General features: G+C 55.0%; 1 protein-coding gene and 1 long non-coding RNA gene across 6 annotated transcripts; one reads left to right on the top strand and one right to left on the bottom strand.

Annotated features, from left to right (window-relative positions):
* Positions 1-9,378: 9,378 nt before the first annotated feature.
* Positions 9,379-14,117, bottom strand: LOC129510156 (uncharacterized). Of its 5 annotated transcripts, none has more exons than XR_008664543.1 (4): positions 13,795-14,117; positions 11,160-12,573; positions 10,105-10,291; positions 9,379-9,840 (listed from the first exon to the last, which is right to left on the bottom strand). It is a non-coding gene; the product is annotated as an uncharacterized LOC129510156 (long non-coding RNA). The 5 variants fall into 5 exon arrangements; XR_008664546.1 differs by having other exon boundaries at positions 9,379-10,291; positions 11,160-11,310; positions 12,122-12,573; XR_008664547.1 differs by having other exon boundaries at positions 9,379-10,291.
* A 1,109-nt stretch (positions 14,118-15,226) lies between these two features.
* Positions 15,227-15,664, top strand: LOC129515951 (ATP synthase F(0) complex subunit C2, mitochondrial-like). Its single transcript, XM_055335211.1, has one exon. It carries the CDS (start codon positions 15,242-15,244, stop codon positions 15,662-15,664), a length of 423 nt encoding a protein of 140 aa, XP_055191186.1. The 5' UTR covers positions 15,227-15,241.
* Positions 15,665-17,773: the final 2,109 nt, after the last annotated feature.

The raw sequence follows: 17,773 nt of genomic DNA, 5'->3' as shown, positions 1-17,773 counted from the left end.
CTTGCTCGCTGTCGGCTCCGCCACGCTGCCATGTGGGCAGGAAGGATGGAGCTGTGCCAGGGCCGCCCTCTGACATCAGATCCGTGGGCACTAGATCCTGCTCGATGGTGAACCGGGTGCGTCAGAAGCCTGGGATTAAATAGTTTTCGAAATCCAGCGGCCGTCTGCCACCGGCCAGCGGGCCACAGGGCACATGCCCAGACCTCCTGCCAGCTTGGGAGGAGTGCAGGGTGCATGCGTGTGGGGGGACTGGGGAGAGGTGTCACAGCTGGCTATGGCCCAGGCCCGAGCATGAGGGAGAGCTGAGATCCTGGGGACGGGGGAGCCTGGATTGGGGGCCTGCAGACCCTGTCCCCCCTCCCCTGGGTGGGGGCCGGGAGAGGGGTCTGCCCTGCTGGCCAGATTCCTGGTGAGAAGCGGGGAGTCTGGATCGGCTTCTGAGGAGCCCAGGGGGTCGAGGAGGGAACACCGTGGTGGTGGGGGCTGGAGGCAAGGAGCAAGGGGCATGTGTCCTGCGTACCCAGAGGCCATCTGCTTTGCCATCCAGCCACTTGCCCTCCTTCCTGGTAGCAATATGGAGCCACCCAGACTCTGCTAGACATATGAGTGCTAAAGATAAAAATACTCGAAGGACACATGCCTTCTGCGAACCGCTTTGCTAAATGTGCTGTTCCCCATGAGCCACGGCGTCACTCCACCCCCCGCTGGCCCTGCTCGCGCAGAAGCAGGGACACTGTGCCGCCCGAAGGAGCGCCGCGCGGGCGAGGGCACGAGCGTGGATGCAGGTGTGTCCTCTGAGCACATCCGGACTCTGTCCCACGGCCGCCCCAGGGTGTGCACTCCAGGGGGGTGCTGGTGCTCTGGACATGCGTGCTTCTGGGGGCGCTCCGGTGTCTTTTGTGTGCCCGCCTTCTCGGGGGTGAGCTCCCATGGGTTTGGGTGGGTGTGAGGGTGTGTGCACGTGTGCGCCTGGGTGTGTGCTGGACGTGTGCTTTTCTTTGTAATATGCAGGGAACCAGTGAGTTGGTGTGTGTGTGAGTGAGTGCGAGGGGGTGTGTGCTCCAGAAGAGCAGTGTCTATGCCCTTACAGGTGCACCTGTGTGCATTCTGTGCGAGTGTGCTCTTGCGTGTGAGCTTGTGATGTGTGTGTATGTTCCGGGGCGTGTGCTCATACGTGCACGTGCTTGAAGGTCGAACTCTGAGAAAACCGATTAACCTTGGCCCCATGGGTCTGCCCTGGCAGACCTGCTACCCCCCCACACATCCCACCGGCAGGACTGCGTTTTTGAATCTCTCACAGATGAAATGACCTCTTTTTTTCACACAGTGTGGTACTTAATCACCCTTGTCCTAAGTGTCCCCAACCCATACCCATGACTTCCACCCTCCATGCCCGGGCTGCTGCCTTCACTAGCTCATTGGTTTGTGTGTGGCTCTCTAGGCCCATGAGAGGCTCTGAGGCCAAGGACCCCTGATTTATATATATTTGGTAAAAGCTGCATTAAGCACACCCTCATGGAGGGTCTCCGTGTGCCTGAGCATACTGAAGGCCCGGAGAAGTCCTGACCTGGTTAAATTAGCTCCCTGTAGGGTAGATACCCTGTAGGGTATCCCAGAATCATCTGGAACCTGATTTGAAATAACACCTTGCTAGAATCAGTGCACACTTGGCGATGTCTGCCGGGTGCTCTAGAGACACCCCATTGTATACAGGCAGCCTCCGAGTCAGGGGACCCCTCTCCAGCAGTACCTGAGTCCTCACAGGCTTCACAGCTGGTGGCTGAGCAGCCACACCTTCTTGTCACAGAGCCCGCCCTGGCTGTTAGGGTAGAGGATGCCAGAAAAGCAGGTATAAGTGAGACCTGGCCATCCGAGCCAACCTTCCAGGACTAGAAGCCAAGTTTCTGACTCCGGGTCCAGTGCTCTGCCTCCAAACATTTGCGCCTCCAGGCCCTCCCTTCCTCGGCCCCAAGAATGCCAGCAGCCAAGATCTCAAAGAACAGTGGTCAGAGGCAGGTGGAGAGCAGGGACTTCCAGCCAGTCCCACTCCTGATCTGACTACTGCTTCCAGAGAATAGGGTAGAGTCCAGGAGCCTCCCTGCTCTTCTGTCCCCCTCCCCCATAACGCTGAAAGCAAGTAATACAAGAAACACATGAACACGGTCTCTTTGGAGGATTCCAATAATACAGAAGTAAAACCCCCAAAGTCTCTTTAACTACCCCCCCCCAGTCCTGGTCCCCACCCCAGAGGTAACCATGTTAACAGTTCTTTGTACCTTCCATTTCCGTACTTATGGATTATAAACAACACAAGTGGAACATACTCTATTTTCCTGAGTCGCTTTTTAAAAAAATTTAACCATCTGGTCCATGTCAATGCATCCTAATCTACCCTATTATTATTATTATTATTATTATTATTATTATTACTTTATCATTGACATAGTATCCCAGAGTGCCGATGTTCCCCTCGTTTATTGGATGGCTCCCCATTGATAAGTCCTGCTCTTTCCAATTTTTCGCTATTCCCGAATAAACAATGGTGTAACAAACATCTCTCAGTAGATCTCTGGGTGGGAGCACACGCGGGGAAGTTGGATTCCTGCACCTGCCACACAAGCATCAGAGCCTGAGAAGAGAAGACCAGGGAGGAGGCAGACGTTCCGAGTGGACCCCAAGCAGCTGCGATCTCGGCGTCCCGGCGCCCTGCTGCATGCACTACCCTCCCTCCCCTCCGGGCAGTCCCCGGCTCTCCGCCCCCACCCCCGCCCCCGCCCTCCCCCCCGGCCCCCGCGCCTGCAGGGCGGCCCGCGCCTCAGAGGAACCAAAAAAAGCCTGCGCGTGGTGTGCGCGCGAGCGGCGCGGGGCCCTGGCGCTGCTGTTTTTAGTGAGCCTGGAGCCCAGAATATAGACTTAATCACCCCCAGGAAACGCGGCCATAATATTTTTGGTTGCATAAGCAAACTAAATTAGAAATCTGGAGCGCGTTCAAGACCTTTAGATGCAAGCGCGGGGGACCAGGGGAGAGACAGATGGGGATTAGGCGAGCTGAGCATCAGGAGAATAATTTCCTCTTTTAATTTGGGTTCCATGGACCAGGAATGCAGTATTAGCGGCCCAGTTACGTAACCCGCGCCAGGGCCCGCCCGCCTGAGCCCCTGCGCCGCCGCCTCTGCACCTGCCCGCCTGGCCCGCGGGCGCCCCACTCAGCCGCCCCGAGGCCAGGCCAGGCGGGAGGCCCGCGCAGCCTTAGCCGCTCCACCGCGAGCTCCAGGGGACTCCGGGCAGTCGTCCCCCGCCACGCAGCTCGGACCTGGCCCTCGGGACCTGAACTCTGGTGGCCTCGAAAGAGGCTCGCAGGTCCTTGCTTGGAAACTGGGCGTCCCCCAGCCCTGCAAGCCCGGGAAGCCCCGAAGGCAGCCCGAGGGTGCCCGCTGCAGGACTGTATGCAACAATAGAAAGTTGGAACCTAGAACACGTGGGATAGGGAGGAGAATGGGCAGGTGAACCAGAGAGCATGCATACCACGGCATATTCTAGAACAGCACGAAAAAACTGGGGTGATCTCTCCATTTAGACATGGACGACTGTCCCCAACAGAATTGAGAAGGGAGCAAAGTTGCAGAACAACACGAGCAGTACAGTCTGGTTTATGTTAAAAAAACAAAAAAACAAAAAAAAAAAAACACTGCATATCCCCGCAGAACTGTCTCTTTCTACATCTGCAATGTATGGGAAAATGGATGCCTTCTAAAAATGGGGGGGGGGGGTGTTGGGCATCAGGGTGGTTAACTGCACAGGATGGAGGCAGTCCCCCTTAGGGGGAGGCCAGCAAGAAAGGAAGGTCAGGGGGAGCTCACATTTGACTCACACCCGAGCGTGCTGTGTTGTGATTGTGTTATTTAGAAACAGGCCTGGGTGGCTCAGCAGTTGAGCCTCTGCCTTTGGCTCAGTGTGTGATCCAGCGGTCGCGGGATCAAATCCCACATGGGGCTCCAAGCAGGGAGCCTGCTTCTGTCTCTGCCTATCTCTCTCTCTCTCTCTCTCTCTCTCTCTCTCTCTCTCTCTCTCTGTGTGTGTGTGTGTGTGTGTGTCTCTCATGGATAAATAAAATATTTAAAAAAGAAAGAAAAAAAAAAGAAAAGAAAGATAGAAAGAAACAGGCCCCTGAAGACCTGAAGCTGGAAAGCAGTGGAAAGCTGGATGAGAAAAGACCACGCAGCTTTCTCCTGGCTGTCTTGGGACAGGTGCTTTGGGGGAAGCCAGGCTGTGTCAGAAGGCCGGCTACCCTGAGGCTGCCACGCTGGAGAGGCTGCGTGGAGCCTGCACGGAGCCCGCCGAAAGCCCAGGGGAGCCCCGGCCAACCACCAGCGGCAGCCGCAGCCGTGTGCATGCACCATCCCGTTCATCCAGCCTCGTAGAACCTTCACGTGATTGCAGCCCCTGGTAGACCCCAAGTGCGAACTGCCTGGCTGAGAACTTTCCAAATTCCGGATTCACAAAACCATGAACAAAATAGAAATGGCAATTTTAAGCTGCTGAGTTGTGGGGTGATTTGTTACAAAGCAGGAAGATCTGAAAAGAGGGTTACTCCATGCCAGGCACTCTGCACAGAGGAGTTAGAATGATGAATAAGCACGGTCTCTGCCCCCATAAACTAACAATTTAATGGCGAAGCCGGACACATAAGCAGATAATTATAAAATAATGTGGTAAGCGCAAGGATGGAGTCATGTACCGGTAATACGGGAGCAGAGCTGGAGTCTGTAATCTGGACCGGGTGGGGTCTGAAAAGTTTTCCTGGAGGAGGTGACATTGAACTGGCTTTGAAAGGTGAATGAGGCTTGTTGAGGTAAGAGAGGAGGTGAGGGAGGAGAGGCGGTTCCTAGCCAGACGGGTAGCAAGAGTAAGCCCCAGAGGGGAAAAAAATAGAATAATGTCAGCCAAGGGGTGAGGGGAGCTCCTTCTGAGGTAGGAGACAGCCAGGAGAGGAGGGGAGGCCAGGCAGGTGGCGCGGGTCGGGTGGCGAGGGTCCCTGGTCGTGAGGGAATGGGCACCGGGTGGCTGTTGAACATTCAACGTGGTGTTAAGGGGATGTGGGATGGGCCCTGGGGCTGCCTCTTCTGCTGAAATTGGCTGCGCAGGTGTAGGTGGGAGGCAAGTGTGGTAAAGGGCCCAGTGATCCATGGTTTAAGTTCCCAGAATGTGTCCCGACAGGTGAGCCACCAGAAAGTGCAAGGAGGAAACTACAGAAGTCCAGGGACTCCAGTGGGTTCGGATCCAGGAAACATTCGTTTAACACCTCCTTGTGCCTAGGAGTATGTTCTACATGTATTATTCAGTTTGATCCTTAGGCCAACCATTCATTGATTCAACAAATATTTGTTGAGCACCTACTGTATGCTGGCCACTGGACTGCATGCTGGGGACACATATAGTGCTGATTGACAAACACTGTCCCTGCCGTCAAGGAGTTTAGTGCATTATGGACGATATTACCTCCATTTGACAACAGCTCAGAGAGACCAAGTAATTTGTCCAAAGTCACAGAGCTGGTGAAGGGTCAAGTCATCCAGGATGCTTCAGGGCCCCAAGGCATGGCAACTGGCAGAGGAAAGAGTAGGGCTGGGACTGGGGGGGCAGAGGGCAGCCTGACTCGAGGGGCCCAGGTGTGCAGGGAGGCTGAGGAACCAGCCAGGTGACCTTGGGTCACGCCACAGACTTCCTTTCCCAGGTCTCCTGTCTCTGGTTGAAGACATCAATCTGAGTTCCCACTGGCACATCACCTGTCCATTCACACCTGCCCACTAACAGGGGATGGGTGTAAACGGCTCTCCGCAGCTAAATCACCGAGCGTCTTAGGCCAAGCAGAGCTAATGCACCAGGAAGTGATGGGAACTGGGGCCAGCTGGCAAGTGTAGGCCTAAGCCCGCTCCGGCTAGACATTGTCACATGCCCAGATGCTTGCCCAGAGGAACCAGAAAGCTTGGTTTTATGACATCTCCTAATTTAAACATCGGTAATAGGCTTACACATTTTTTCCAGCATTAGCAAACAGTTTATGTGTTTTCAAAGGTACAAGTATGGAAACATGGTTTGCACGGCCCAGCTCCCCTCTGTCCCTCAGACACCTGCTGCCTGGCATGCCCCAATTCGAGAAAAGTGAGGAGGGTGTCCATGAAATCTTAGGAAACCTCCAGAGCTGAGGAACCTTAATTATGCCTGGTGGTTTTTCTCATTAAGCTGGTGCTTCTCAATCTTGTCGGGACTTTAGAATCACCTGGAGGCTTTGACAACCCTGATGCCCAGGCTGCTCCCAGGTTGCACCCAGACCAGTTAAATCAGAGTTCTGGGGGAGAGTCCAGGCACCAGCATTTTTTAAGAGCTCCTCAAGTAATCCTCAAGCAGACCAGTAGCCTGAGCATCCCGGGAAGCTCGTTAGAAATGCAAATTCCCAAACCCCACCCTAAAACTACTGACTCAGCACCTCTGGGGTGGGGCCCAGCAATCTGTGGTTTAACCAACCCTCCAGGTGATACTGAGGCTCATCATTTCAGACCGAGGACATGTGAGGCACAGGTGGTGCCTGCCAGTAACTCGACACGTCTGAAAACAAGCAGCTTAATAAGACACGTTCGATTTAAAGATGCTTTGTGGAAAGAAAAAAAAAAAACCTTACCCTGGTTTACTAATTCCCAAGGGTCCGAAAAACTATAGGTTGGGCTATTCCTTATTCAACTGGAACGTTCCCCGCCCTGACCATCCCCTCCTTGCCAATCTGGGACCAGAAGCCCTCATTCCTCCAGTTCCCCAGTACAGGGCTGTCACATGGTAGGTGCTCGCTAAACACCAGCTTCCTTCCTTCCCTTTGCCCCCTTGGAATTTACAGAGCAGGGCCTTACATACGTCCTACTGCTGTTTTGATTTATATTGAACTTAGTCGCATTGCCCAAGTGTCCTGCGTGGGGGTGGCCAGCTGGCAGGGATTAGGAAACTCTGGGTCTCACCCAGTCGGGGCTGGTTGTCCTTAACCTTTGCTGATGCTGAGGGATCTCAAGGGAAGTGAGGAGAGTGGGAGGCAGACCACACTGATGATTTTACTCTGTCTCTGCAAAATGACCTTCCTGGATTCTATGACACAGGAGATTTACCAGGAGCTTTTTGGTTTTTTTTCTTTTGGTGGGAAAAGAAGACACAAGCACATTATGTGTATACATCAGTTGCAAAACGCATTTGTCTTTTAGAGATGTGCAAAATGTATATTTCACAGGCGATGAACTAGGACTGTCCTATGGATAATGATTGGAAAGAAGCGTGTGGAGATACTAGAGAATGATGCCGTGGGCTACAGACTATCTTTGGGTCTTTGGGGATCCTTGTCATGGTCATTGCCATGGGCTTTGTGTAACGGTTACAGAATAAAATTTACAAAGGGAAAGAAATCCCACAAAGTCTCCTGAGGGAGGTATGACAAGACATAGTGTTTGGGAAATCTGCTATCACGTGGTCCTAGGGCTTAGGGCTGGACTTTAGTTCCTGGGTGACCTCTGCTAAGTTATTCTTTGGGCTTTGGTTTGTTCACTTGCAATAGGGATGGTGATCACCTCTGCCTGGCCTGGTTCATGGGCAGTTAGGTAATCAAATGCAGGGATTATTGAAAGGAAGAGCAGTGGAAACCCTAATCTGATGTAGTTTGGGAAAGGGGGTGTTTCTGGAACACCCCCCTCTCCCAAGTCCCAAGCCAATAGCTGTATAGAGGACCCTCTACAAGTGCAGGATGCCGCTGACAACCTCTGTTTCCAGAGAGGCCCCCCACCTGATTGGCTGGCAACAACGTCATTCCTGAGACAGTTGCCAGGAATCTCAAACCCACTGGTGACTGAAAGTTCATGGCAGTGAGACAGGGTTGGTCAGCACAGGACATACAAATGCCCAGTGTGATCCAGGGGCTGCCACAGGGCCTGAGATTCCCCTTTATGATGGTCTCCCCTTTGGAGGAAATCATTCCCCAGAGAGGCCCTTATAACATGTAAAGGTGTTATTTTAGCAAGATCAATGCTAAAATTTAGAACATAGATTGTAGACTGCAGATGGATCTTTTGGCCCTCCCAGGTTGTGTGTGTGTGTGTGTGTGTGTGTGTTTCAATTTCCCACAGAACAGCCATAATCCTTTTCATTCCTGTGGCTGCCGTTTGGGGTGTGGTGGGACTGGACGTGGCAGTTCCAACAGGGGCTGCCTGGGCCCCAGGGCGCTGGGAGATGTTGCAGAGAGCCAGACATCATGGCTGCTACAGCCCCTGCTGGAGAATTTGAGGAGCAGAGAAAGCTTCTCACCCAAATGATAAAGATGGGACGCTACACAACTCTGAAGTCACGACGGGGGGTGGTTTCCAGCCCAATAAGGGAGAGTAGCCAGTGTGTGTGTTCATGCATGGGTTCAGCAGTGCTTTATTGAGTACCTACTATGTGCTGGCCTCCCTCTAGGGGCCCCACAGGCCCGTTTTTTAAATTTCCCCAGCAGCTTATGCAAGAGGCACTGCTATTCCCATTTACAGATGAGTAAGCTGAAGTTCCAAGAGGCCGGGTTACATTAGAGTCCGTCCCCTTCAGGAAAGCTGTACCCCAATTCTCCCCTCTACTGGCCCAGGCTGGCAGGCTAGGGCAGGGGCTAAAAGGCTGGTGTGGGGGGGGTACCCACTCATCGCCCCCTGATGCCCGGGTCACTCTGCACTCCCTGGCTGGGGTCAGAGTCTCCAGGGCCCCTTGGCCTGGACTCAGCTCGGCATCCTCACCCACCCTGCAGATGGAGGGCTAGGGAACCTTACTGACTTGTCTGGGTGTGCCCTTTTGGGGAGAAAGGATGAACCAGCTGACCTTACAAGGTTTAAGCAGAGGTATTTAATGGGATGCCTGAGTGGCTGAGTGGGTGAGCATGTGCCTTCGACTCAGGGCATGATCCCGGGGTCCTGGGATCGAGTCCTGCATTGGGCTTTCCACAGGGAGTCTGCTTCTGCCTGTCTCTGCCTCTCTCTGTGTCTCTCACAGATTAAATAAATAAAATCTTTAAATAAGTGAATAAATAAAAGTCGCCCACGATGCCACCAACTAGAGAGGACCAAGGTTAGTATTTGGAGGTATCTTGCCTTTCCATCCCCAAGTGATGTTAAATGTGAAATCCAACTATATTGTGTTCCTCTATGGGGGCAAGGATTGCAGGTATCTGGGGTTGTTCTTATCTCTCTATCCTTCTATCCTCTGGTTTGGAGGCTTTTTTTTTTTTTTTTTTTTATCCTTCCTTGTACATAGCAGAGACTTCAGGAAATACTTGTTCAATGAAAGAGTGGCAGGCAGAGCCTGGTCACGCTTGGGGCCGGAACACTGGCTGGCTTCAGTGGGGCCCAGCACCCGGCTGAGACGGCCCATGGCCACTCACCGCCCAACCACTCTTGGCATCCCTGGCCCGCATCACCCCTCACTTGACATCACTGGGCTTTTGTCGAGCTTTAATAAGGAAGATGCAGGTTGAGAGGAGGAGCCCTGACCTGGGGAAGAGGACAAGAGGGCTGTGCTGTCAGCCAGGATCTCGGCCTCCTCCCAGGGTCACGAGCAGAACAGACCCCCAGGACCAAAGTGTGGAGACCTCCCCTCTGAGTGCCCTGAGAGGGTGTTAAGCAAAAGGGGACCGATCTTCAAAGAGAGCAGGAGGTGTGGGGGTTGGACGTAGGAGGACAGTCAGCTGTACGCTGTGAGGCTCAGCCAGGCCAGCAAAGGTCGCCGAGTTTCTCTTCTGGAGACTTCCAAGAATCGGGGCATCTCTGTGTGCACTGGGTCAGCAGCCACCTACCCCGGGGCGAGGGGAGGGACGGGGGAGTTCAGGAGCCTTTCCAGAGAGCCAGGAGGCCCTGGCAGGCTGCTGGGAGGAGGGCCTGGCGGGAGGGCCAGGCAGGGGAAGGGCAGGGTTTCCTCCCCGGGCTGGGCAGGCGGCCGCAGTGCAGACGCGGAGGCCCGGCCCCGCTGGGCTCCCCTGGCTCAAGCCCCTCTCGGATCTGGGGATCTGGGAGCGGCAGGAGCCTTGGGACAGAGTTAGCCGCTCTCTAGACATACCTTAGGATGCTTCCCGAAAGGCAGCAGGAGGGAGGAAGGGCTGCCGGCCCCTGGCCCCTGCGGGTGGGGAGGCCTGCCCGGGGGAGGGCCTGGGGCCCCTGGGTGTGAATCTAGATCCTGCTGCCTCCAAGCTCGGTGACCGTGGGCAAGCAGGGGCCTTAACCTCTCTGAGTGATAGTGTCTTCCCCTGTGCAATGTGGATTAAAAACAAAACCCAAAAACCGGAACAAACTTCTTTCCTCTGCTCACCTCTCCCTCTCAGGGTGGCTGAGAGGATTATGCGAGATAAATGAGGGAAAAGGTGCTCAGTAATAATTTAGGTTCTCTCCTAAAGGGTGGTTCTCAGAGCTGACTGCACATCCAGATTGCCTTGGGGACTTGGGGCTCCTCCCCAACCCCTGCCAAGCGGGTCTGCGGGGGGCCTGGTTCCGCCTGGCGCCTAAGCCCCCGCCCAGGTGACGCTGGGGTGGCAGGACCCCCACCAGAGCACTGAGGATGCTCAGAGGCTATTTCCGCGCCCGGATGCGGCGCAGGGGGGCGCGGCCTCCCCGCCCCCTCACAGCCCGGCCTGCAGCCCCTCCCTCCCAAGGGCTCGGCGCTCCCTGTTGTGAGCTGCTGGTTGCTGGGATGCGGTGTGGGTTTTTGTCTGCTTTCCCCACCCCTTGCCAACCCGCCCAGCAGGCCCCACTGCCTTGGCAACGCATTGCAAAGTCCACACAAAGGGAAACTGTGCCGGGGAGGCTGGTCCTGCCCGACGCCCGGGGAAGGGTTTCCATGGCAACGCTGACATCACCAGGCTCAGCTGTCTGCAGAGCCAGGCCCTGAATGGAGGCGCCTGGGTGTTCATGCTGCGGCCCCACGGAGGAGGGCGACCCTGACGGGGCGGGGGGGGGGGGGGGGGGGGCTGGGGGGGAGCTCTATGGGATGCTGGGGCGGGCCTGCCCCAGCCCCGGGCCCCAAGCCCTGCCCCTGACTTGCCAGGTGACTTTGAGCAAGCCACAGGCTTGTCTGAGACTCACTCTCCCCATCTATAAAACAGAGCTAACAATATTTACCTTGCAGTGAAGATTACACAAAATCACAGATAATATGTGGCTGCGTGGTACACTGTAAAAAGCTACTCCAATGGTGAATGGCAGCTTTAGGTTGTTTCCAGGGGAGCCCCCTGACTGGCAGACCCCTTGATGTGGGATCATGGAGAGGAGCCTGTGAATTGGGGAGGAAAAGACACAATTATTCATCAGCTCCCCCTGCGTGAGGGGAGGATGAGGGGGTGCCATCTGGTTAGGGAAGCCATGTAGTGGGGGCAACAGTTGGCCTGGATGCTGGCTCAGGGCTGTTCTGGTCTCACGCCCTGGGCTCACAGATGTGGCTGCAGGGGTCCAGGGAGTAGGTGTGACTGGCCCCATCATCACTGAGTTATGAGGGCGTCAGGACACAGATGAGGGTCCCTCTGCTGGGGTAGAGCCACCTCTGTTCTTCACCCAGTGGGAGGAACACGGATGGCTGTGCAGAACACCAGGAATCAGGGGCACAGGGCAGGAGAGGGTGGGAGCTGCAGGGAGCCGGGGAAGGGTGGGTTGGAGCTCACCCCCCGTGGGTGTGCAGGCAGTGGGGGTGCTGGAAGAGGCCATGGGGGCTTCCTCTTTGCTGCCTCCTCCTCTGAAGCTCTTTGCAGGGGCCGGACGGCATGTCCCTCGGCCATTTCCTTTCCCAGGCTCTGGCCAGGGGTGCTGACTGTTCTCCGGCAGTGCCCCCAGCCTAGTCACCCCGCCCCAGCACACAAGGTGAGGGCCATTCTAGGAAGAGGCCCACAGAGCTCGCCGCCCATCCGGCTCACCTCCACCACCAGCTCTTCCCTTCCCTGGCCATCCCCCCAGGGCTGGACCTGCCTCAGGCTTCCCATCTTCAAGGGAAGGGCCAGGGCCTGTCCCATGCAGAGGCTCAGCCTCTGGACCCCAATTCTGCAAGGCTTTCCTCAGCTTCCCCCCAGACATCTGTACCTGGGGGCACTTACCTCCCTTTGGAGGAGGGCAGACCTCCCACCGAGCTTCTCAGAAGGCTTCCGTGAGTTCTAGACAGCCACTCAGATTGAATAGTAGGAAGGCTGAGCCGCTCATTCTGTTCCCCCCACTTCACTCCCCAGGGTGAGGGACCCAGCAGGTGGGCCACAGGGGGAGAAGGGAGCCCTTGGGGTCACTTTGCCAGGCTGCGTACCCAGGGGACGACAGGAAGGAGCTTGCTGGACACGCGCCATGGTCTGCCCCGGGACCCTATGGATACTCACGGCCTTGAACTAACTTGTGTTCACCTGCTGTGGCCTCCTGCTCAGATGGACTATGACGTGACACTATTTGGCTTCAAACTGGTTCTGTAAGGGCGGCCCCTGCCCAGTATCCCGAGGGTGCAGAGTCATCCACAGGGGCACCCTGGAGGAGACAGGCGCCCGGAAGCCGGAGGTCTGAAGGCCTGGGGAGATCCAAAGCCCCTTTTGGGATAGAGGAACATGACACCGCCACCCGCCTGGAAGGAGAACTTGGTGCCCATTTGAGACATACTCTCTCTCAGCACAAGGGAGCTGCCTGACTCCATCAGGGGACATCAGCTGGACGGAGGCCTCTGGGACACCAGCCACACCCTTTCCCAGTCTGGCTTTCCCTCAGGGAGACAGGAATTGGGTCAAAAGTTGGAGGCATGTGACAGGAGGCTAACTCTTCCCAAACCAAATAATGGGCTTTCCTTCAGCCTCCTCCCTGTGGGAAGGTGGGCCCCACCATTGGGGCATGAGGTCTAGCACCTGCTCCCAGAACACATTTGGGGAAGGGCCCAGTTCATTTGGGCCAACTGCTCCAGCCTCAGTGAGGCTCCCAGAACTGGCCAAGTGATGCTCCACGCTGGCCCAGGCCTTCAGACCCCTGAAGGGGCTCAATGCTGGACTCTTTGACTTGAGTCTGCTCAACCCAAGCACTGATTTACACAGCATGGCTCTGCAGGAGAAAACTAAGCCTTCAGTGTGGGGAGAGCCTCAGCTGTGGCCTGCAGTGGGCGGCTGGCCTTGGCCAGCCCTCCCTGTGACCCTGGCTCCCGCCTCTCACCGACCTCCACAGATTCCTCACTCGAGAACCTCTGGCCCCAGCATGGCATCCAGTAGCCTGGATGGAGCAGGAGCCAGCTGCCCAGGACGAGGACACTATGCTCTATCCCAGGGAGGTCCCGGAGCTTCTGGAAGGCTCTTTCACATACATCCGGCCAACGCATTTGTGTAGGACCCGTCAAGGAAGGTAGTGTCTTATCCAGGGTACCAGAAAGGAAAGGGAGTCACGGCTACTACTCCACGGAGACCGGATGACCCCGGCCTGTCTTGTGTTGCATGCAATCTCTGACTAGGGAGCACTGCCCACCCTGGGGCACCCCGGGGTTCCCACAGACAGTCTGAGGGGTGGGTGGGCTACTCTCTCCCCAAGGTCTCCAAAAGCTGAAGAAAATTCTTTCTGCCTGCCTGGAATTGTGGGCTGGGGGTGGGGGTCCTCCTTTCCTCTCACCAGAGTGTTGACACCAAGTGAGCACACGGTGACGGGTGAGACCCTGCCACCTGAGAAATGGCCAAGCTGATGACAATGGGCTCAGCCACTCTGAGGCCCTGCTAGTGAGCAGACGGGCCGTCTCAGGGCCGGGGCAGGCTGACCTCACCTGAAAGGGCAAAATGAAGGGCTCCTCAGGATCCTTACTCTCCCAGCGACTGTCCATTCCGAGACAAATCTTTGCAGGTCCTTAGTTTAGCCCACATCAGCTGAACCCTCAGACCAGAGCTGTTATGTCCTGGGGTCCTTCTGCCAGAAGTAGGGGCAGGCCTGGCACAAGCCTGGGAACCACAGGCAAGCCTGGGTCCCAGGCTGGCGTCTGGAGGCCTGGTCTCCCTCGGGCTGACCAGCTGTGACACTTTGAACAAGGGCCCTAATCTCGCTGACTCTCAGTTTCCTGGTCTGTAAAACCGGCCTTGCCTGCAAAGAAGACTGTTGTGGGGACAGATGAGATCCCATGTGCCCTGCTCTGTAATGAGGCAGGTGCTGAACAAAGGGAGGAGGGTGGCCCCCACCCTCTGACCACAGAATTGAGGATCAAAGGCCAACAAGGATATTCTACTCTGTTGGAAGAACCAGAGATTGTAAGGTGAAGCATGTGCCCCCACCCTGGCCTGCTCTGGCTCTTCAGCTCGGTCCCCTGCAGCCAGGCCTGAGTTAGGCCAGGAAGGCCAGTGACTCAGAGTGACCTCACTCCTCTCGGCCTCTGTGTTCTTTCTGTAAAATGGGCACAGCAGTTCTTGGCTAAACAATCTCCCAATGAAAGGTCCTTGATGGCTGTGGAACTCTGTTATTACCATCGCCACTGCTCCTTGCCCTTACTCATCTACCCAGAAAGATGTGTGAAAGGGGGAGAGTCCAGAAGAGAAGAAAAAATAAAGAAACTAAGCTTCACTTGCAGTCCAGAACCCAGGGCTGGCTGAGTCTCACACCGCTCCTCATCACAGCTGTCTGCTCCTTCCCTGTTCCTCTCACACAACCAAAGACAAGTTACCATTTAACCAGGTCATGGGAATTGGGGCCAAACTCTCCAAATGGCAAACCAGCAAGACCTGTTTGCTGGGATGAAATAACCCCACTGGACCTGGTGCGGGCTGCCCTCCTACAGCTTTCTACCTCCTGCTGTGGCCAGCCCAGCAAGGTGACCTTGGCAAGTCTCCTAACCTTCCCTAGCGTCTAGCCTGTGTCACGGTGAACATGGGCGGAGGGGCCACGGGGAGGAACCAGAGCCAGCACTTGTGAGGGGACACACAGCTATCAAAGGAGGAAGGAAGGGACCCCTGGGTGGCTCCGTGTTGAGCACCTGCCTTTGGCTCAGGGCGTGATCCTTGGGTTCCCGGGATCGAGTCCCACGTCGGGCTCCTTGCATGGAGCCTGCTTCTCCCTCTCCCTGTGTCTCTGCATCTCTCTCTCTTTCTCTCTCTCTCTCTCTGTGTGTGTCTCTCATGAATGAATAAATAAAATCTTAAAAAAAAACAACAACAAAAAAAGAGGCCCCTCTCTGCTGTCTCTGCACTGGGGGCAGCTCTCCTGCTACAGCCCCTCACCCCCTGAAAATGTACACCTGTGCAAAGTTCGTCTCCACCTCCTTGGTCCGGAGCACCTCTCAGCTGTTGAGCCGATCACTGTCTGCAGTGGTGCTAAAACCACCGGAGACACTGACAGATGACAGCCTCAGCAGCTTGGCAGCCTCATGTCCCCTGACCTCACTTATTCCTAGCCGCAGCTTCCGAACCAGCGCCATTTCAAGGGATGTTGACACAGCAGCCAAGTTCCTTGGGGCTGGGACTGCCACTGTACGGGTGGCTGGCTCTGGGGCTGGAATTGGGACTGTGTTTGGGAGCCTCATCATTGGTTATGCCAGGAATCCCTCTCTGAAGCAACAGCTCTTCTCCTACGCCATTCTGGGCTTTGCCCTCTCAGAGGCCATGGGACTCTTTTGCCTGATGCTGGCCTTTCTCATCCTCTTCGCCATGTGAAGGAGTTGTCTCCACTTCCCATAGGTCTTCCTCCCATGTCTTGTTTGCCCTGTATGTTCCTTTTCCTATATCTCCCCAGGCAGCCTGGGGAAAGTGGTTGGCTCAGGGTTTGACAGAGGGAAGACAAATACTGTATTAATAAGAAAAAAAATAAAAAATAAATTAAAAAAAGAAATGCTTAACCAACTGAGCCACTCAGATGCCCCTACTTCACTATTTTTTAAAATAATTCTTTGCTTAAAGTGACATCAGATGATATATATTTACCCTTTTTAAACTTTTAAGTAAATTTAAATTATAAAATCTTCCAAACATACAGAGAAGAGCAGAAAGCCACACACCCAACCCTAAGCTTGAACAAATGTTAACATCGTGCCATATTTTCTTTAGGTCTCCTCTGGTCAAAAAGTTAAATGTTGACAAGAGAACCCAAGTGCCATCCCTAGCTTACATCCTTCCTCCCCCTTCTGTGGAGGCCTTGAACTTGAAATGGAGGCATTTTCCACGTGCATTTTCATACTTTTACTACAGATCTGGGTCCATGAACCACCTACAGTGTCATTCTAATGTTCAGAAAATGCTGTTGAAATGTGAGCTCTGGATGGAGCGTTGATGCAGGGTTTTCCTGCTTGGTCCTCTGGGGCTTGGCCTGTGAGTTACCTCTAGGGCTGGGGCTGCCAGGGGCCAGGCCCAAGCTCTCACTCTCTTTAAACAGGGTCAACTCTCTCTGATTTATACGTTGGGCTTCTGTGTGAAATTTCCTTGGAAAAACAGGTTCCAATGCTTGAAATCACAATTCTAGTGGAAACCTCTCTCCTGACAGAGGACGTAACTAGGGCCCAGATAGGGCAGGTGATAGAGGAGCACCCAGCCTCAAAAGTTGACTTGCTCCTGCCCTGGGGAAAGGTAAAGCAGTCTGGACTGGGGCCTGTGAGGAGGTCTCCCTGTTTGGGGAATCACAGGGCACAAGGAAAGCCTGGGGCCTGTGCTGCCCAATATGGCAGCCACAAGCCACCTGTGGCTGCTGGGCCCTGAGAAGGGATCTAATCCAAACCAGGAGGTGCTGCAAGAGTGAGCTGCAGACCGGCTTTCAGAGACTCAGTACAGAAAAAGGGTGTAAAAGATCTCATTCATTTTTATGTTGATTACATGTTGAAATGATAATATTCTAGAGGTGTTGGATTAGGCAAAATATATTCCTAAAATGAATTTTACCTGTTCCTTCGCATTTTTAAAAATGTGGCTGTAGACAACTTTAGAATTATCTACGTGCCAGCTTTCTATTTCTGCTGGACGGTGCTGCCCTGAGCATTAGATCCAATGGCCAAAGGCAAAGCAGTCAGACCACAGAGAGTGAGGCTGGGGCTGGAGAAGGACGGTCTCCAGGAGCCCTGGGCTGGCGGGAATCTATACCAGGGGGAAGAATTCTGATCAGGAGGGGAAAGAACATGCAATTGCCCTCATCTCCCCCTGTCAGGGGCTCCTCTCTCTGAGGTCCTCCTGCCCGAGATCCTCCAGGATGCCTCTGTCCTTGAGAGCCCTGCCACTCCCACCCCCCCATCTCCATCTGCACAGACTGTAGGGAATTGGGACAATGTGAGTCCCCCCCTTGCAGATCTCTGGCCTCTCTTTCCTATAATGAGAACAGGGGTCTTCGCTGCCACCGCCCCATCTTCCCTGCCCCATGGAAGTTGAGTGCTAGAACGGACTTTTCCTCCTGAACCACCTCCCCCACATACCACCTGATCTCCAGGAGAGGGACCCAGGGCTCTAGTGTGGGCTGCAGAGACTCCCCCGCTCTCATGGCAGTGGCACACTCCAGGGCTCCTGGAGGTAAGAGGGGCCGCTGAAGGGCCTGGAGGCCTGGCTACAATGCCTCTAGCCTGGCATCGTGGAGATGCCCAGCCCACCCCCAGGGAACCTTCTACCAGGACCGTCTCCCCGTGCACCATCGCCCAGGTCTGTGGTTCCAACCAATTATTCTGTCCTCCCCAGAGTTGGCAAGGCATGGCACTTCCCTATTGGAAATTCTCAGCTATCTCCCTGTGCAGCTGGGAGCTGTCAGCCAGCAGCTTTTCTCTGTTAAGGTAGGGGTGAGGAGCGGGGGGT

The sequence above is a fragment of the Nyctereutes procyonoides genome, unplaced genomic scaffold, assembly GCF_905146905.1.
Source record: "Nyctereutes procyonoides isolate TBG_1078 unplaced genomic scaffold, NYPRO_anot_genome, whole genome shotgun sequence".
Classification (NCBI taxonomy): Eukaryota; Metazoa; Chordata; class Mammalia; order Carnivora; family Canidae; genus Nyctereutes; species Nyctereutes procyonoides.
Note: the sequence above shows the minus strand (reverse complement) of the source record. Positions and strands in the feature narration are given on the sequence as shown.